At 47.1% G+C, this 21,294-nt stretch overlaps 1 protein-coding gene across 1 annotated transcript in view; it reads left to right on the plus strand.

Moving 5' to 3' along the window:
* Nucleotides 1-10,105, plus strand: part of LOC119278949 (disease resistance protein RGA5-like) — a 12,061-nt gene extending 1,956 nt beyond the window's left edge. Inside the window, exons 6-12 of the mRNA XM_037560348.1 lie at nt 717-933; nt 1,033-1,156; nt 3,568-3,762; nt 4,688-5,113; nt 5,201-5,272; nt 5,368-6,296; nt 7,899-10,105. Coding sequence (XP_037416245.1) covers nt 717-933; nt 1,033-1,156; nt 3,568-3,762; nt 4,688-5,113; nt 5,201-5,272; nt 5,368-6,296; nt 7,899-9,909 — 3,974 coding nt within the window. The 3' untranslated portion in view covers nt 9,910-10,105. The remainder of the gene's footprint in view (nt 1-716; nt 934-1,032; nt 1,157-3,567; nt 3,763-4,687; nt 5,114-5,200; nt 5,273-5,367; nt 6,297-7,898) is intronic.
* The last annotated feature ends 11,189 nt before the right edge of the window (nt 10,106-21,294 follow it).

Raw genomic sequence — 21,294 nt, forward strand, 5'->3', positions numbered from 1 at the left:
CGTCCAGAAGCACGTCATGCAAAACTGCACTACGAGATAGTATCAACCTATCGTCCTCACAACACCGCTGATGTACTATTGTTTGGTCAATCAGATCTAAGCACTACCTAGTGGATGATGGCGTGCTTGGCGGCACACGGGCGAAGGAGAGCAGCGTATTCCAAGACCGTACGTACACCCTACGGAGCCCCACGTTCATCCCCATCCCCGTACCTCCACTGTCCCCTGCTTCGCCAGCAACGCAAGTGCCAGCTCCGGCGATCACTCATCGGTGTGGGAGGATAGGTAGGTTATCTGCAGGGTCTTCAAGAGAACTGGCCTGGTCCGCGACCATGCAGCACAACTTGAATGTCAGCTCCAGCAAGAGCCGCCTCGTGCGTGGACTGACCAAAAGCGAAAGCTGGCAGCGGGATTCTATCTATAATATAATATAAAAATAAAATGACCAAAGTGTCCTTCACGCCTCAATATACTACACATTTCTGGATGTAGTATTGCCCTATCTCCACTGTTGGATCACAAAAATGAAAGGACCAAAAAAGTTAGATGTAATGTAAAAGGTCTCAAAAAGAATCTCTGTCTTACTAGTACATTTAATTCCAAGGGTTGTACAAATTCTTAGGGACGTACTTTCATTAAAATGTTTTACGTTCCTTATTATACAGTTTAATTAGCATGCTAGTTTTAACATTTTATTATTCTCTCTTCTTGTCCAGATGAATTACGAGGACTTGAATGGAGTATACGATACGAAATAATCAAAGGAATTTGTCATGGTTTGCATTACCTTCACGAGGAAAAAAATATTATTCATATGGACCTCAAACCTGGCAATATAATGATAGATGAAGATATGGTGCCAAAGATAACAGATTTTGGTTTATCAAGACTTGATAAACATACACACACCAGTGGTACCCGTTATATAACACAGTAAGCCCCGCGTTAAGAGAACCTTTGTCTTTTGTGGAATTTACACTTACAAATATCCTGATGATATAATGCATCAATGTGGCATTTTTTTCTTTGTAGAGGATACTGTGCTCCAGAATACGTGAATGGTGGCAAGACATCAAAAAAGGCTGACATGTATAGTTTGGGTGTTATACTCACGGAACTGATAACCGGACTTAAGGGCGATCCAGAAAATGTTAATGTAAGAGCCCTTTGTCTCGTTGTGCAGATATTCCACTTTTCAAACTATGTAAAGTTCTGCATTTCATTTTCTTAACTTTTCATCTGTACTACTTAATTTGCATACATTTGGTTAGATAAAGGACTTATTTTGCATCCCACAATATTGAATTGACATATCACACCTTATTTGAATAATATACTAGTAGCTTGTTGGGGCTAACCCTCATCTTTCTCTTTCTCTTTCTCTCTCTCTCTATCCCCTCTCCCGCTCGAATGGAGATAGAAAAAGTGCTTGACAGAGATTTTACTGGCGACAAACACGGCACGAATGGCCTTTTCTTAAGCTCAAACTCTGGCACCGAACCAATGACCATCGAGCAGTACAGGAGGGATTTTATACCCAGGTGCACACACACTAGCACACGCACAGCACACTTGACGCGTCCACCACACCAGCCACTAACTCAAAGCATCTCCACTCGCCCCCTGCCAACAAGGCTCCCAAGGCCTTTTTTTACCACCGACGCTAAAAATCGGCCTAGTCGCGTCCCCAGAGATCCAAAATTCGCCGGCTAGGGCCGAAATTGGCGCCGGTGGACCCAGGCCGAACCCGCTGCGCTGGGGGGCGCCCGTGGTACCGTGGGAAGCAATTTTCGCGCGAAAGTCCCGGGGGCCCACCGAGTCAGCGACCAGTCGCGTCTCGTCTTCCTCGTCGCCTCGTTTCCCGCGGAGAATCAATGCCAAGGCTTCTGCCGGCCAGCCTTCCGCTAATTCCCCACAGGCGGCGCAGTAATTGCCCGGCGACGCGCTGTCCCACTCCCGCCACGCATACACACACGTCTGCCGCCCCCTCGGCGGCTATAAAAGGCTACCCACTCCTAGCCGGTGAACACACTCTCCTTCGCCCGCAGTCCCTCCCTTCTCGTCGTCGCCCATCCCGTCTCTCTTCCCCGACACAAGTCACCGTGTCCGCTGGGCGAGCGTTTCCCTGGCGACAGTGCGGCCGCCAACGGCTTCGACTGCCGCACCCTGCACAAGTGAGAGGTGCACCTCCTGTTCGAGGCCAACTACCCGGCGTCGCCCGACATGCTTGCGACGGGGCGGTGTAGGCTCAGCACCGGAGGCGTCCCGATCCCCCTGCTTCCCGACGCCGAGCACCACGGCTACTTTCGCGACAAGATCGAGCACATCCGGGCCTCCCTGCCAGAGGAGGTGGGCGGACGCTGCACTTCGTCCTCGAGCACCTCGAGGGCGGCAACCAACCGCCGCTCTAGTACCTGGCGGCCCCAGCTCCTGTCGCCCGCCGGAGTGGCGGCGGCATTTGGCTGCCGCGGCACATGGCAGGGGTTTCGTCCTCATTATCCTCCTCCCGCACCCACTCGTCCGGGTTGCTAGTGCTCGCCAGCATCAAGGCCAAGCCCGTCGAGCGCGGCGCCGCCCTCGTTACCCGCCTCGTCAAGCCCAAGACAGAGCACGTCCACATGCACCGGAGCAACCAACTCGTGCATGCCTCTAAACACTAGTCTAATGAAGATTACTACTAAAAAATTCCCTCCTAATCTTAACTCGGCTAGTCATCAAAATCGCCGCCGGACGCCATGGCGTGCGTCTACGAGGCACTGCGCCATCACGGTGGCCGCTCCACGGCCACCACGCTGTGCCGCCACGCAGCTCCTGCAAGCCGTCACACAGCCTCGCCTCTACATGGCCGTGTAGTGCCTCCACGTTGCTGCGCCGTGCCACGCCTTCGCGGCCTCTGCGCCACCATGCAAGTCCTCCACGGCCTCCTTGCCATGCCGCCGCTGTCTCCACGCCACCATGCAGCACCTCTGCAACCTTCTCGCTCGTCGCATGCACGCCGCCCCCGCACCGCGGACTCATCGTGGGCCACATTCTCGAATCATGAGGCTCTATATACCAATAGTTAGGGCTAACCCTGGTCTAGCACGAGCGCGCTCTCTCTCTCTCTCTCTCAAAAACATATTTAAACATCCCACGCTCCAATGAACCGCCATGCACAAGTTTTTTTAACATCAGTCACAAACGCTCATACATATGCGCATACACTCATCCATGAATACACACGCACACCCTACCCCTATGAATACCTTCGAGAGACTGAGCCGGCATATTATCTTGAAATTTACGAAGTCACCGTAGGCGCCTTGTCATCGATGAGAACGTCTCCTCCCACTGAAAGCACATCGCCGAAAATCCTGTAATAAATCCAGGAATAATTTGAGCACCTGGACTTGAACCCTGGTGTGCTAGGGACGCCACTGTCCCTCTAAGCATCCAACCACAGGTTGGTTCGCATAATTTTTTTTTGTGAAGCAGACTTTGGGGTGATGAACTAACACACACTGCCCTAATAACATCATCTGATTACCGTGTGTAAATAACATAAAAAGTGTCATTTGTGAAATGTAGGTGCTGCGAAGGTGGATGCACAGGTGGAATAAATCACCAAAACATACAGTACTGTCCCAGTACCAGCAAGTAACTAAATGCATGAAAATTGCATCATGCTGCAGGAAAAAGGAACCATCAGATAGACCTTTTATATTGGATATAATTGGCATTCTCAATGAATCTGAAGAAATCACGAATGAGCACATTGACAAGGTAATCTAGATTGTACCATTCACTTAAATAAATACATTGTTTAAGACACATGCATCATTTAAGACTAGCCTTAGTGGAGAGTAACTTACACTAGTAACATACACACTACCTTAGGCTATGTTACTATCTTCATAGTGGGTAATAACATAAGTGTGGTGTCATGCAAACCTTCATTTATTAGTTTATAGACTCATATTATATTAGGATATGTGATGCTACGGTAACTAGCTAAGTTACTCAAACCATCTCTCTCCTTATTAACTCATAGTGAGAGTAACTTCAGCAGTAATATCGAGTTCAACTCAGCAAACTTGCTTATGTGGCAATGAGTTAATGATGAGAGAGATAAATTGAGTAACTTAGCTAGTTACTGCAACATCACATGTGTCAATGCAATATGAGTCTATAACCTAATAAATGAAGCTTTGCATGACACCACACTTATGTTACTACCCACTATGAAGATAGTAACATAGTCTAGGGATATGTGTATGTTAGTAGTGTATGTTACTCTCCATTCTGACTAGTCTGACTAGTCTAATGTGAGCAGAGAGACACATGCATCATTTAAAGTGATAGAGTTTTGAATTCCAATCATTTTTCTGCAATTGGTATACCGCTTGATGGGGGTCGTCCCCGGCATCTAGGGTGTCTTGAAAGATCTGACGGTTAGAGTTCTCCTCTGAATTTGGCTATATGCATGTGAACCATGAGCCCTCGTCCATTACCCATTTCTGTCCATTCAATGAAACTAACATCATCCTCCTAGGATCTAACCTTGTGCATTCAGTCAGTTGAGTGAGTGAGAATATAGAGCACCGATGCATCATCAAAATATACCAACCATCACAAAACATGTACAATACAACTTACAATTTTTTTCTCCGGAGGGAGTAATACAACATATCTAGCTTTTCTCTCCCAGATAAGCCTTTACTCGGATGACATGCTTGGAATTAAGCCGCTCGAACTACGGTTTCTCTTTGAGCGTCAGAAACAGATATCATCCGTAGTTAAGCTAATCAACAAGACAAAGGATTACTACGCCTTCAACATCGAAACACCAAGCCAACAGTACTGTGCACAACCAAACAAAGGCATTGTGTGTCCACAATCCAAGTGTACTATCCAGATAACAATGCAAATGCATGAGACTACACCACAAGATATGCCGTACACCGACGATTTTATCGTGCAAAGCACAAAAGTCGACGGGGACCTTAGAGCAGGGGATATCACTGATGTCTTGTTCAACAAAGAGCCGGGTAAAGTGGATGAGGTAATTTTGACAGTTGTGGTATATCTGCCTGAGAAATCTAAGGGAGATCTCAAGAGTCGAGAAGACACCAAGGTGACCGGTTTGACCGTCGTTGTATATATATGCATCCTCTCTCATTTTCTCCCTATTTCCTTTCTGATAGAATGTGTGTGTTACTAGAAAAAACGGAATATGGTTGAATATGCTTTTAGCAAGGACAAACCTGGCGTCGGCGCAACTATGCAATCAGAGGTAGTTTCCATGGCGAGCCTTGTCAAATAATTCAACAAGCATCATTGCTTAAAAAGGTTTATTTAATCTAAATAATTTATTATTCTGCATGCAAGGACATTAATTCTATTGGTTACAAAGATGTGCGAGGACAATGTACTGGGCAACCTGAGCACCATAGCTTCCATGCAGCTCCAAGCATGCAAACCAAGATGAGCAACAGAGTTGTGGATCTTGCAACAGGGGCCATGGGCAGCCTTCTCTACAAGCTTGGCGACCTCCTCAAGGAAGAGTACAATCTAGAGATTGGTGCGAAGACAGACATAGAGTATTTCTCAGATGAGCTTTTGGAGATGCAGTTAGCGCTCTGCAAGGTGTCCGAGGTACAACGAGACAACCTCAATGACCAGGTCATACACTGGGCCAACAATGTTAGGGATATGTCATATGACATTGAGGATGTGGTTGATGGCTTTTTGGTACACATCGAGCATGCCTCTAATACAGGCTTCTTCATGGGGCTCATGCAGAACATGTTCAATCTCTTCAAGTGGGGAAAGACTCACAATCCGATCCGTGACACGATCAAAGACATAAAGAAACAAGTTAAAGATGCGGCTGATAGGCGTAGAAAGTGCAAGGTTGATGAAGTCGTGGCTAATGTAGCTGTCGTGACTACAATTGACCCTCGCATTTCAGCTATATACAAAGATCAGAAAGAGCTCGTTGGAATTAAAGAGCCAAGAAATGAGCTAATCAAGTGGCTCTCTGATAAGGAGGGGGGTGGAGATGTGTCTAAGAAGCAACTCAAGATAGTCTCTATTGTTGGATTCGGAGGATTGGGCAAGACAACACTTGCCAAGGCAGTGTATGACAAGCTTCAATCCCAGTTCTATCCTATGGTTTTTGTTCCAGTGGGTAGGAATCCTAATGTGAAAAAAGTTTTTGAGGCAATTCTCCATGAGCTTGGCTATGGTTTCAATGCACTAAACTTAAATGAAATGCAGCTCATCAACAAAATTCGAGAATTGCTCCAGAACAAGAGGTATGCACCATCAATCTCTGTTGCAGTACAGTCATTAATGATGTAAATACATCAACCTAAAGAATCTAGTGTGATATTTTCTTGGTGACTTGTCTGTCATTACTTTGTTCTACTTTGCGAGGATATATCATCGAAGTCTTTTGGTATTAACCCAATCCAATGGCCAATATACTCAAGGCACCATAAGCCAGTGGCGGCATGATGTTAATATTGAAATGCATGAAGGTTTAAAATGCCATTTTGAGTCACAAAATATTAACTTACATGAAAAAATATCTATTGGGTTAATTGGGATTTTCTCAATTATTTTGTTCTTGCCATAGATATGATTCAATAAAATGCATGGGAACATTAAAATTTACATTATACTCCCTCAGTTCCTTTATGTAAAGTGTATTAGTTTTTCCTAAAAATTTCACAATGTAGGGTGTATTTCTTTTTTCCTCTCAGTTTTTCTTGTGTGCCATTCCACCATCCATTGCATGCCTTAGATGAAAAATAGTACGTAGTCCCCAATTGGAAGGTGGTAAAGAAAGAATCTCTCTCCCTGATTGCATGCACTCACATTTCTCTCTCTCCCATCCCACCGACTGATTTTATTCTGGTGCAGCGAGATTCGGTTGCCTTTGTTAGGTCGCTGGTTATTTAGCTGGCACTAATTAAGCTGCTAACTACTCCCTCCGTTCCAAAATAGATGACCCAACTTTGTACTAATTTTGTACTAAAGCTAGTACAAAGTTGGGTTATCTATTTTGGAACAGAGGGAGTACCTAATTAGTTAAGGGTATTTTCATCCAAAATTCTCCTAAATTGCATGCCTTGCTCACCGCGCCCAAAAAATACACTCTACATAAAGGAACGAAGGGAGTATAATTTATTTGTTTTCCATATAATACGAACTTATGAAAACTTTTAGGATTTTCCTAGTTGATATGGTATTTCTTCCACGCCTAGGGATTGAAGAGGTGAGGGAGTAGTAGCCTATATAAAAAGTACAACTTCACCAATAGTTTGCCTTGTCCGTTGGATGGAAATCATCAAGAGCTCAGAATTAGAGAGTCATTCCTATCTTGTCCGTTGGACAATGTGCATAACTGGTATGGATTAACTAACCCTCCCATTGTTGCACAATAGTGGTAGGGATAAGCAGTACAAATATAGATACAAAAGACTGAAGCGTGGGGCGAGGTGCGCATATAGATTCTAGCGGGATACGCACGAGATTAGGATTTTCCAAAAACTTAAATGTTTTCTATGGTCGACCAAGTTTTTAAAACATTTTGTCAGCAAATACAATACCAAATAAATATAATATGAATGTATGGCATAGTAAATATAATGATACTTATTTGGTGTTGTAGTTATTGATATTTGCCGTCTAAACTTGGTGAAACATAGAGAATTTTAACTTTAAAATAAAATTAATACACCTTATATTTGGAACAAAGAGAGTACAAAAAACTTTGAAATGTGGGTGTGTAGCGCCATGTATACACGTGAGTGCACACCATTTTGTAGGCTTCAATGTACATTTTTAATTGGTGCTAAAAGACATACATTTTATGGCTATGCTTTTGTTTAATATATTTGATATTATTTTAGGTACTTCATAGTAATTGATGATATATGGGATTCCTCAGCGTGGGATATTATTAAATGTGCTTTGACAAATGACAATTGTGGCAGTGGAGTGTTGACAACTACCAGGATTCGCTCTGTTGCTGATGACTGTTGCATACATAGCAGAGGATATGTTTATATGATGAAACCACTAAATAACCAAGACTCAAGAAAACTTTTTGTTAGTAGAATATTTGGTACCCAAGAAGCTTGCCCTAATGTACCAGCAGAGATTTCAACTGACATTCTGAAAAAATGTGGTGGCTTGCCACTTGCTATCATCAGCATAGCAAGCCTTCTGGCTCATAACCCAAGGTCAAGATGGGATTCTATAAGGAATTCTTTGGTGTCTGTGTTTGCAGGAAATCATGATGATCTTAAAGATATGAAACAAATATTGGATCTTAGCTACATGCATCTCCCTCACCATCTTAAGACATGCCTGCTTGATATTGGTAAGTACCGAGAGGACCAGGAGATAGAAAAGGATTATTTGCTGAGGCAATGGATAGCTCAAGAGTTTGTGAGCACAACTAGTGTGCGTTATGCCGAGGATGTCGCAGAAGACTACTTCTATAAGCTCATCAACATGAGCATGATCCAACCTTGGAAGATAGACTACAATGATGAGGTGTTGTCCTGCAAAGTACATGATATAATGCTTGATCTCATCAGATCCAAGGTCGCAGAAGAAAATTTTAGTCTTATAATAGATGGGCCCGAAGTTGTGATAAGGGAACACAAAAGGGTCCGCCGAGTCTCCATTTATTACAATGGTGAAGATGATGGTGAAATACTAGAAGCAATCAGTGGGCCACTATCGCATGTTCGGTCGATCTTACTTTTTAGAGGGCCTCTTGTGCCTTCTTTTCTGGTGCTGAAGTATGTTCGAGTTCTTCACCTTGAAGATGAGAGATGTGAGAGGCTAGACCTCACCGGTATTTGTGGGTTGTTTCTACTAAGGTATTTAAAGATTTTTTGCTGCAGGATACATTTGATACTACCTAGTAAAATTGGGGAGCTACGGCAATTGGAGACAGTAGAAGTGGAAGGGCAATATAAACCGACATCTCTTCCATCAGATATTGTTACTTTGCCCCGGTTGTCGCATCTCAGTTATTCAAATGGTCTGGTGTTGCCTGACGGGATTGGCAAGTTGAAATCTCTGCGCACCCTACGAGGTGCTGCATTTTTGGAAAGCTCGGTGGACAATATTAAGGGCCTCGGCGAGCTGACAAACTTGAGGGAACTTGAGATGTTTTCGGAATTGCGGTTTTATAATGAAGAGGATGAATTGGAGTGGAAGATGCATATTGATGCCTTGCGCTCTTCCATTGGAAAGCTTTCCAACACCCTCAGGAGCCTTTATATCGGAGAAAGATGCCCCATAGTACCGCTGGTCCATGGCTGGAGCAGCACACTAACCCCACCTCGTCGTCTTCGGAAGCTTGATCTGACTGGCTGTGAGTTCCAAGGAATCCCCGAGTGGATTGCTCAGCTCCACGAGCTCTACAGTTTAACTATTTTCGTGAGGGAAGTGGCTGATTTTGTCAGTATTGTTGCAGGGTTGCGTTCCCTTGCGCACTTAGAATTGCGGGGACTCATGTATGGACTGTCTAAAAGGGAAAAGTGGGTAATCATCAATGCCAGGGCATTCGGAGCGCTCAAGCATCTGGAGTTGTACTGTCCTTATGTGTCACTGGTCTTTGAAGCGGGAGCTATGCCCAACCTAGAGAAGCTCGGCATATGCTTTCGTTTCTTCATATCTGCTGAATTGTTACCAGTTGGCATCGAGCACTTGCCAGCAGGCACTCTGCGGGATATCCATTTAACGTTGGCGTCCAACGGTAATGAGGTAGTGGCCTCCCAGTTCGAACAACATAAAGCAGCTGTCGGTATGCTGTTGAAGAGCGCGTTTGAGGCGCATCATCCTGCTGCAGATGTCACCATTGACTTTGATAACGTCCTCAAGAGATTGATGCAGTCGCTGTAACTCGTGTTTTAAGGAGGTATTGCCGCCTACTTCAAATGTGCTTTCCTTTTAATGATCTTCTATTAGCACCTGTTGTGTTGTATGGCTAAGATCTTAATCCTGTAGCAGTTGCTGCGACGCTGTATTACTGTCAGACAAACCATTTTCAGTCAATAGTGACGTTCTTCCTGGTGGTTTCTTCCATCAACAGCCCTTATTCCATAAATTACTACTTATTTTTGTATTGTTTGCGACCTTTTGCAATTTACTAGCAAACATACCCGTTCATTGCAATTGGAGAAGAAAAAATATCTTCAGAAACATGTGGTTAGCCACGGAGAAAAAGCAGAGTTTGTCGTAAATCAAATTATAATTATACTATTTAATAAATGAAGTATAGTATTGTTTATCACCTAAGAATTAAACTAATTAGGGCATCTCCTACACCGACCCGCAAACCGGATACCGCTTTCGTATGTGGACCTGGGGACCAGTCTGCAGACACTGATGCGGGAGCCGGCCATGCAACCGTGGCCGCATACATTTCAGACACTATTTGAACTAACCGGATGAGATTTAATTATACAGGGCGGAATTCATTCAAGTTTGGTCATAATTTACATAAATGACCGTTATTTCAGCCGTTCTACTCAAAACTAAAGCTTGTACCGGACTACCACCTCGTACGCGTGGCCTCCTTGCCCGGACGCACCGCGATCGCTGTACGTGTCGTTGTCGTCGTTCCTCCAGTGGCCGTATGGCGTCGGTTTGCCACGACAGCCTTGTCCGGCTGCTGGCTGCCACTCGCGGAAGAACTGCTCCTCTTCCTCCTACACGGTACGGATGGCCGCACCGACCAATGCCGACGGCGCCCGCAGAGCCCTGCCGGTGGACTTTTCCCTGCCGGCATTGGTAGAGGAATCACTAAGCGACCACTCCTCTCCGATCTTGGAGAGATCGCCGACAATGTGGCAGTGCCTGGTGGCCATGTCCACGGCGGTGAAAAAGTGGTCCAGGGCCAAGGCAGTGGAGAGGTCTGGGTCGTTGTGGACCTATTCTCGCGCCGTGTCCGACTTGGCGAATGCAGACCGACGGGCAGCATTGTGCCGCTCATAGTGTGCCTATTGCCTCCCTGCTCCAGTGCACCATTGACACGATGACCCCTGAACCTGAGGGACAGCCGCCAACGCCGCCTATGAGGTCATGGAGGATGCAACCTCGCGCTTTTTTCATCGGGGTGGCAGCTCCTCCTTAGGGCATCTTTAATGGTTGTAAGATAGTTGTTGGTAGATTTAGCCACATAAGATTTTTGATTATGTGTTATACAATAAATGAGGAAATAGAGGAAGGTCGTATGTACATGAACCAACACCTCTTGCACAAACTCCAATGTTAGAGCATCTCCAGCCGCGCCCCCAACAAGGCCCCCCAGGCGACTTTTCGGCCGCCGGCGCCAAAAAATTGGCCCAGTCGCGCTCCCAGGGGGCCATTTTTCGCCGGCTCGGGCTGAAATTGGCGCCGGCGGACCCAACCCGAAATCGGCGCGCTGGGGGGGGGGGGGTCGGGGGCGCCGGGCGAATTGTTTTTGGCGCGAAAGCGCCGCGGGCCAGCCGCTTCTGATGAAGGTTCAGCTCGCTCATCAGCCCGATCAGTTGTGTTGGAAGCTTACTAGGTCTGGAGAATTCACTGTCAAGTCGATGTATATTGATGTCATCAACTCTAGTGTTATTCCTAGCTCCAAACATGTTTGGAAAGTTAAGGTTCCTTTGAAAATCAAAGTGTTTATGTGGTTTGTACATAAACAAGTCATCTTAACAAAAGATAATTTGGTTAAGCGCAACTGGACAGGATCTACTAAGTGTATTTTCTATGATCGGGACGAAACTATCAAGCACCTTTTCTTTGATTGCCCGTTGGCGACAGTGTTGTGGCGCACGGTGCAAATTGCCTTTAACATTACTCCTCCGAATTCGGTCAGTTCGTTATTTGGAACGTGGCTTGTTGGATAAAGTCTGAAACAACTAGACAAATTCGTGTAGGAGCATGTGCGTTGTTATGGGCAATTTGGAACTGCAGAAATGATTTGGCTTTTAACTGAACAACAACTATTCATTTTTTACAGGTTTTATTCCGAGCTACTGCACTGATCTGTATGTGGTCCTTACTCACTCCGACGGAGGCCAGGGAGCGTTTGGTTACTGGATCTGTACGGTGGGAGATGGTAGCGCGGGATATCTTCAACTGGTTTGGATGGCGGTCATGTAATAGGATAGACGATTAGTTTACCTATCTTTCTTATGCCAGCCGGTTGTGGCTTTTGGGTCTTTTGTTTTTCGCATTGTGGCTCTTTGTGAGCTAGCCATTTATTTGTTTTCAGACTTTAAGACCTTGTTAAACTACTTTATTTTTATATATTTGTGGCCGTATGCATCGTTCTGATGCAAAGGCCGGGGAGTCCCCCCTTTTCTAAAAAAATGTGTGTTATTTAACAGAAATCTATTGAAACATACTCATTGTAAACATATAAAATGACAACCTAGGACTCATCAAGGTTATGTCCCTAGCCTTACTTATACATGATTTTACTACGTAAATATTTATGGGTTCGAATATAGCAATTGTAAAACATGAAGAGAAAAATGGGAAAAGAGAAGCAAAAGAGATAAAACAGACAACTCCAAATGCAGTTTTCTGAACTTATTCTTCTTTTAGAATAAGAAATAGGCAATAAGAATAAATCATCTTGAGAGTAGAATATAGCTGAAAAGGAAACATACTGGAAGTTCCTCCATAAATGAAAGCACTTGAGTAAAATTGAAGAAGGTATAAAAGACCCTCCTGAACAACTGCCGATCATTTCCACAACCTTCCCATCTAAGTCAATAACAGGACCTCCTAGATCATACTACAACATTTGAATTGATAATATTATAAACACATTCAAATAAAGCATTAAAAATACAACAGATACAACTCGAGTGGAGTATATATGTTTACCATACAATCTCGTTGTGGACCTTGAATGTACATGTGGTGATACCGCTCATCCCTGGATGGATTTGAATATTCCACTCTACCGTGATTTATGAGTAGATTGAAACTGTCATCTCTTCCAAGATCAAAAATGTCTTGAGCACTTTTCACTTTATCACTAAAAGAGGGTAACTGAACAGATGAATCCACTCTCACCCTGAAGAAAGCAAGATTATAGTGCTTCTGGTAGTAGATCAGGTGTCCCTCTGCCATGATGTAACCCTTGTAACCCCGCAAGTCAACATGAACCTAAAAAGACATTTGTAAGAGAATGGTTACTAAAGAGACCATCTGCACACCGTAACAATCCTTTGGACAAGACATGTAAAAAACGTTGATAGACAAGTAAACATAATCCATGTAAACTGCAACTAGCTAGTTATTTGAGATAACTTGAGATGAAACAAAGTCAAGTTAGACTAGAAGCAAAGTCAACCAGAACACTGGCGAGGCAGATGAATAGGAAATGCATTTGCCTATCAGCTGACCTTAGGGCATCTCCAGCCGCGCCCCCAGGAAGGCCTCCCCAGGCGTTTTTTTCGCGCCGGCGCCGAAAAAACGGTCCAGTCGCGCCCCCAGGAGCCCTATTTTCGCCGGCTTGGGCCGAAAACAGCGCCAGCGGACCCAGCCCGAACCCGGCGCACTGGGGGGCGCAGGGGCGAGCTGTTTTGGCGCGAAAAAGACGTGGGCCAGCTGCGTCAGCGACTCGGCGCCTCGTCTTCCCCCAACGGCCTCGGTTTCCCGCGGGAAATCAATGGCAAGGCTGCCGCCGGTCAGCCTTGCCATAGATTCCTCACGGGCGGCGCTTCACGGGGCGGCGCGCCGACACCTCCCTTCCCGCGCACGCGTACACACGGGCGCGGCCCGGCTATAAAAGCCAGCGGCCTCCACTCGCCTGTGCCCAGACCAGTCCCCCCTCGCCGCCGTCCAACCCCTCCTTCTCCCTGCCTCTCCCGAGCGCCGCCCTTCGGCCCCTCCCTCTACCTCTACCTCTCCCGAGCCCGCCCCGCCCCGCCGTTGCCATGGCAGAACGCTTCCCCGGAGACGAGGCGGCGGCCAACGGCTTCGGCCGCCGTTCGCTCCGCGAACAGGAGTCCTGGCTCCTGTTCCAGGCGAACATCCCGGCGCCGCCGGACATGCGCGCCGGGCCATCGGGGTGGAGGCTCAGCGCCGGGGGAGTACCCATTCCCCCGTTGCCCAAAGCCGTGGCGAAGCCGAAGTACTTCGCCGAGGAGGTCGAGATCGTGCGCGCGTCCCTCACCGATGCCCAACTCTCCCTCCCCCAGTACGCCGCCGACAACCACGCGGCCTGGGCGGCGTATTTTGAGCGCCGCCAGCAGCAGCGATTGGCATCCACCAACGGCGCGCCGGTGGTCGGCGGCCGGCAGAACAGCAAGGGGCGCCACCTCTGGTGGGGCATCCCCGGCCGCACACTCGAGGGCGTTCTCACGTACCTCGAGGGCGGCAACGACCCGCCGTAGGCGTACCCCCGACGCAGCACCGACGCGTCGGGCCATGGGCGCCAAGGAGGTTCGGCTCCTCTTCCTCCTCTTCTTCCTCCCGATCCTCGTCGCACTCCTTCGGCACTCCGGCCCTGCTCGACGTCAAGGCCGAGCCCGCGGCGGAGTCGCCGCTCGACCGGCGCACTCGCAGCGCCGGCATCGTCATCAACGAGGGCGGCCGGCGCGCCTCGTCCTCGTCGGCTCCTCCGCGCTTCGTCAAGTCAAAGACGGAGCCGGGGCTGGCGCCGGTGAAGACGGAGCCGGGGCTTGCGCCGGTGAAGGCGGAGTTCGACGACGACGACGCGGCCCTAGAATGGGCGCACCAGGACTCCATTGCGATGGAGAAGGCGCGCGGGGAGAAGGTGAAGGAGCGCGAGCGCGCCGCCCTGCGCTGCTTCGAAGAGCGCCGACGCGGCCGCGATGAAGACGGGGTCGTCGTCCTACGCGACAGCAGCGACGACGACGAAGACGCGCCGCCCCCAGTCCGCCATGGTGACGCCGGGTCCAGCAGGGGCGCCCGCGTCAAGGAGGAGAAGGCCGCCGACGACTACGATGGCGGCGACGACTTCAGCGCCTTTCTTTTTTAGATTAAGTTAATGTCATGAAAATGGCGAATTTTGCCGAAATTTGCCATGTTTAGATGAAATTTGCCATGTTTGACCGAAATTTAACTAGTTTTTATCATAACTTCGCCGAACGTCTCATCTTTTTTTTAATACGCACCTAGGGACGGCCCTGGGGCCGACGGCTAGGGGCCGACTCGCCCCAGGGCCATTTTTTGCGCCGGCTCATCCCCAGACGGCGCTTTTTGACGCCGCTGGGGGGCCAACGGCTGGAGATGCCCTTAGCATCACAAGCATACTGATCTCTGCAAAGCCAAGCACCTTTGGATATGTGCTTTGTGCGAATCAGAAGTGCAGTCGTCACAACATACCAGTATTGTTCATATTATCAAAATCAATCCAGAAACCAGAGCACCGTGCTAGCGGCTCACCATCTGCAAATCCATGCATATGTATAGTAGTAGAAAATAAACATCAAGTTTTCCACAACAATATCCAAAATAAAAGAAACCGGATGATTTTACAGTACCAATCGAGGATGAAACCCCGACAACAAATTGAGCAGCATGAAGCACCGCCTTCCTTGCAGGTTCACGGATGTGAAGAAGCGTTGGATCATCAACCAGGCAATTTGGAGGCATATCTTCAAAAAGCGTGGGCAGCTGCATCTGCCGAACTATAAGAAGACCAATAGACGCAAAGTAAACACCAGTATCAATAAAAAAGAAGGATTTATGCAGCATTGCACTACAATTTGGAGATGTATATTCAGATATTTGGACCTGAAATACTCTGTTTTGTTGGTTAGATTAGATGGTATGTGATGAGCAGAGAAGAGAAACTTGGAAATATGACGAGAGATGGAGTGGCACAAACATATTTTCCGTCCGAAGGCCTGATTCGCAGCCCGATTCGCCTTGGCCATCTCACTGTCGCCGTTTGAAGGCATGTAATCTTCAGGCACGGGCACGCGAATTGGAGAGCTGAACGCAGAGGAAGAGCCATCATCATCCTCGTCCCCCCAACCCGAACTTTGACTATCTTGGCTGTAGTCGAGGACGGTTTCCCTTTCTTGGAGCTCTCCGGCTGGCTGGTCCCATCAAGCTTGGCCCTCTTCTTGCACCCATCCGCCTCGCGGAGCTTGGCCCTTGCGGCATATTGGGATTGGGATTCCTGCTGCGCGCGCGCCCTCGACCGGGTCGTCACCCCCAGCCCCGGCCCCGGCGTGGCTGCGGTGCTTCCGTGGCGGAGCGGACGGGTTGCCCTGGATTCCAGAGACTCCGTCGACGGCATTCTTCCCCTCCAGCTTAAGCTTTTCCTGGATCCGGAATTAGGACGGTCGGCGGTCCAAGGACGAGATGGAGAAAGAAGGGATAGAGACGAGCGAGAAGCCTAACCATCAGTCGAAGCCGAATCCTTGACCACGCTCTAACTCCGGAAGCCGCCGTATTCCGCCGCCGCTCCGACTCACTCTGCTCTGCTCTGCTCTGACATGCGACGCCTCGACGACAGACTAACACTTGTCTGTATCTGGGCCGCGCAGTGTTTCTTGCCTAGCCCATGCGTGATGGCCTGTCAATCCTTCCGGCCCGCGAGCCTGCCTACCGTAGATCTCCTCGAAAAAAAGAAATGACGATACTATAGTGTAAAACTTAGTCTACAAATTCTTTTGCTGTCAAGTTTTTTTAGGAGAAGTTAGAACATTTTAATAAAATATGTGATCTTATAATCTGAATATTGCTGATGTAAAAAGTAAAGAAATGTAATTTATACATGGAGTCGCAGAAGAAGCAACAGGTGTAGGAAAGCGGCGGAATAGCTCCCGAGCTCATCTGCTCCCTTGGTTGAACAGTAAAATAAAAAAAATGATACTTTATTTTGGAATGGAAGCTGTTCGAGTGTGCGATGACCACAAAATTTGGCGCGAAAGTCACGCACTCGAACATCTTCCATGCCAATTCTTTTTTCTAATCTTTTTTGTTTTACTTTTCACGGAGATCAGTTGAGCTCGGGTGCAGACTTGGATATTCACTGGCATAGATGTAAATAAAACTTGGTTTCTAGGAGAAAGTGTATTTTTTTTAATAAAAAACTACCTTCCCAAGAGTATATGATTTCATATTATGAATATTGTTGATGTAAAATAAAACTTCAAAAATATAATTATACACATTATTCAAAGAAAAAAGTCTATCATATATTAAATCAATGGGTGGGATAATTCCCATCTATTTGTTTTCAAATTCACTGGCACCTAGATTACTAGCCGTACGACCAGTGGCGGAGCTAGGATTTTCGACATGGGTATGCGGAGTTAAAAAATATAGTTTTTGTAGCAACAATGTGTCCAACAATTCAGTTACATTTTGCAAGAACAAGGAGAATCATAATATAATTCTACGATCACCGTTTTGGAAGCGAGAAATGATGGTGTCTTCCTTTACCTGCATGACGAATTTATGCTTAAAAAATACTATGAAGGTGGCATGGTGGAAAGTTTTACAAATTTGAATGTTCATAATTCAGAAATTTAGATGCATAAACTTCACCTTGGTTTCATTGTGGTTCTTCTCAAGGTTTATAGCCAGCCAATGCAAACCGGTCTCAAAATTGACTACAACAGATTAAAGACAAAATCATGATTAAACACTCACAAAGAAGAATCAAAAGATGGTTGAATTGTGCACGCCTCCGTTGCCAACATGTCTTCTACTCCCTCCATTTCTAAATATTTGTTTTTTTAAGATTTCAACAAGTGACTATATACGGAGCAAAATGAGTGAATCTACTCTAAAATATGTTTATATACATCCGTATGTGGTAGTCCATTTAAAATTTATAAAAGGACAAATATTTAAGAACGGAGGGGAGGGAGTAGATGGCAGATCCATTCGTGCGCCGGTGCGTGCCATGATGTTGCCGAGTGTGTACTATGACAGACGTGGGCACGCGAAGGAGATCAATCGGTGAGAGGCGGCGATCTGCGACGGCGGACAAGAGAGATGATGCGGTGGTTGCTTCTGATGGCCGATGCAGGCATGCGGCGTGGCGATGTGCCTCTGTTTCATGATGGGGCGCGGCCGCGGTTGAATCAGGAGAATCGTAGGCTCGTTGGCTCCTGGTCGAGCTGTCTCCTCCACTTCCATCAATCCGGCCAGTGTTAAGCCTCAATATAAGGCCTAGTAGCAACGTCGCAGCCCAATAAAGGCCCAAGTGGCGTTGAATCGTTCTTTTCCTCGTTTCTCATGTCCTGTACGTACAGCTAGGCTGCCATACGTTACATACATGCATATAGGAGCTTATATACTGAAAACAATTTGCAAACAACATTGGGTATGCGTTGCATACCCTTGCATTAGCCTAGCTCCGCCCCTGCGTACGACTCTTAGCCATGACTCTGGGTTTCCACCGGTTTTTCGTTTTTCTGTTTTTTCTTTATCAGATTTGATTCTGGTTTTTGCTTTGCCCGATCAGGCTGCGGACCGTACCTGCAGCATTTTGGGGAGGGGGCCAAGGTGTGAGCAAAGATAGCAAGGCAACGAAATTGGTATGCCAAAGCCGTTGGACATGATCCATTGACGGGACAGGTCGCAAGGTGGGGCCACCACTATCGTAAGGGCAGCTACGCCTGCCGAGGGGTGGCAACGAGCGCCTTCGGATGCACGAGCATTGGACCTGGCGGAGGAGAGGCGAAGCAGGGGGTGGCGGTCGTGGTCGGAGAGGCAACGACGAGGTGTAGAGAGCTAGCACACAGGATGTGAGGGCGGCCGAAGCCTAAGCAAGCCAGGACCTGGAGAGCCGCGGGTCTGGACCGATGACGCCGACGAGCCAAGAAAACCGAAAAGGACACAACTTTCTGAGCATTGGGGCAAAATGTGGGTGAGACATCACTACTAGGGAAAAGGCTAGCAGCAGCGCGGGTTTTAGGTGTATCAGTAGCGCGGGGAGTGGCACTACTAATAAGGCGCTACGGCTAACACATAGCAGTAGCGCGTGCTCACCGGCGCTACTGCTACACAAGGGTAGCAGCAGCGCGGTTAGTGGAAGCTCGCTACTGCTAGTAGCTCTAGCGCGCTTTGCCTGGACGCGCTACTGCTATCGCGGCGCTGCTGCTAACTTTTATACACTCGCTACTGCTAATTTAAGTAGTTTTTGTTTTTTTCGGCATATTTGTTTTGTATTTGAAGAGGCTTTATAGAAGAATCTTTAGCACATAGAAATGTCATCATGATACACATACAAATGCCTGCGAGACCACAAATCTAATCATAGCATATACATACAAATAGTCTCATCATAATCATCATCCAACACAAAGTGGTATCTTGTCATCATCTCGAAAATAGTGATACATGCAAGTCTCGGATACTTACAACTACAACAACGTCATCCATCTAAACAAAGGTATACGCAAGAAGAGCTATCACTATGAGTGAGAGCGGAACTATGCAGTACATGAGGTGGCGGTTACGAGTCCTCTCTCGCGCTAACGTGAACCTCAAGTAACTAGCTTCTCCTTCTTGTCTGTTTTTGAAGCCTTTATGGCTGGCGCCCGTGAACCCATTCACTTGCGCCTGACACTCATGACACTCGTTGTACACCCCCGGAACCTTCCCTTTGTACACGACATAGCAATTTCATCTCGCCATCAAGAAACTAGGTACCTGTTAGAGATGCATGTTCATGAAGAGGATGTACAATCATATATATGCAACAAAATATACTAGAGCAACACCGAAAAAGAAAGGGTTAGCAACTAGATGCAACATACAATACGCAAATTAATTAACTAGAGGTACGCAGGTCATCGTACGCAAACTAACAAAGTAGCGTTACGCAAGTTCGGCAGGGACCGTGGACATCACAAAGTTTCATCGCTACAAAAAGTATACAAGTTCAACCGACACATATCATCATCATCGGCATCATAAATCACTAGAAGTTCCATCCTTCCATATCATCGAGGATGAACCCTGGCTTCTTGAACAGCGTGAGCTCTAGACGTTGCATGCCTATGTGAGTTCGGACGTCAGCTCGCGATATAGGGCCGTGGTGGAACATCCCCTTCTCATCGACGACTTCTTTCATGATGATCTTCGCAATGTCGCTTTGGATGCGAAAGAAGTCATCTCTAAGTTTATAATCTGCTTCTCCATGAGATTCTAGCCACTTGTGGATATGATCATCATTTCTGCTTCTCATGCGAAGCTTTTGGTGATCCGTGTTGAACTGAATCATGAGGTGGACGATGTAGAATCCATCCTTCTTGCTTGGTTTTGGGACATGGATGCAGGAGAAGCTAGTTTTATGCGCGAAACCCATCTTCTTGTTCCTTTGTTTCCTGATCTGCACGTGGCCACCTCTAAAGCTGAAGCATTGGAGAGCATCATCTAGAATATTCATTATGTGGGTGTATCTTTTTTCTCGTAGTCTCTGGAAGGGTCAAAATACACGGCGTGGGAGACTTGCGGGTAAAGAACGATAAGGACGGCGCGCCCGTTGCTGCGGGGAAAAGACACCTCAAATTATTCCCCATATCAGATAGAAGGAATGATTGAAATGTACGAAAGGGTTGTTCAGAATTGACTTACTTTGGATGATAAGGCAGGAGGACAATTTCCCGGTCCTTATTCCATACCATAAGTTTTGGAGGTACTCCCTAGCAGTTTCACGCTCAAAGTCGTCGAGACTCAAGAAAGACTCGTGCATGTAGTAGGGGTCCGCCACACAGATTTGCGAGACTTCTTCACTCTTCATGACAGAGCTCATATGTAGCGCAAAAAGGCGGACGATTGTAAAATCGAGCCGCCTTGTTAGAAACATCTCAAAGATATGGTCAAACCGCATGAAGAACACCTCCGCGGGCCGTGTCTCGACGTAGCACTTCCCCTCAGACACACGAGCCGCGTATGTCGGATATCCTGGATCCTTTGAGGCTAGTAGGCTTCTCTCAGTCGACAACACATGGTCGTGCAGTCTCCTGAGATCCCCTAATAGTGCCTCCAGCGGTTTCGGCGGTAGCATCGGCTCGCCCGTGAGATGGAACATGACCGCACCTTTCACGGGTACACGCTCTTCAGAAATGCATCGTCTGGCTGCTATGTGCTCTGGCTTGTTTGGAGGCACTTATCTTCCCCGATCTCTTCCTCTCCTTTTTCTTGGGCACACCTTCCAGACCCTTCCTTAATCCCTGCCCCAGTGTTCCCGGGCTAAGTACTGTACGACCCTCGCGCCTGGCTAGTTGAGCCTGTGTTGAGGCGGCATCTTCAGGCGTGTCCTGTGAGGATTTCATGAAGAGAGACTTTTTG

This window comes from Triticum dicoccoides, chromosome 3B (genome assembly GCF_002162155.2).
Source record: "Triticum dicoccoides isolate Atlit2015 ecotype Zavitan chromosome 3B, WEW_v2.0, whole genome shotgun sequence".
NCBI lineage: Eukaryota > Viridiplantae > Streptophyta > Magnoliopsida > Poales > Poaceae > Triticum > Triticum dicoccoides.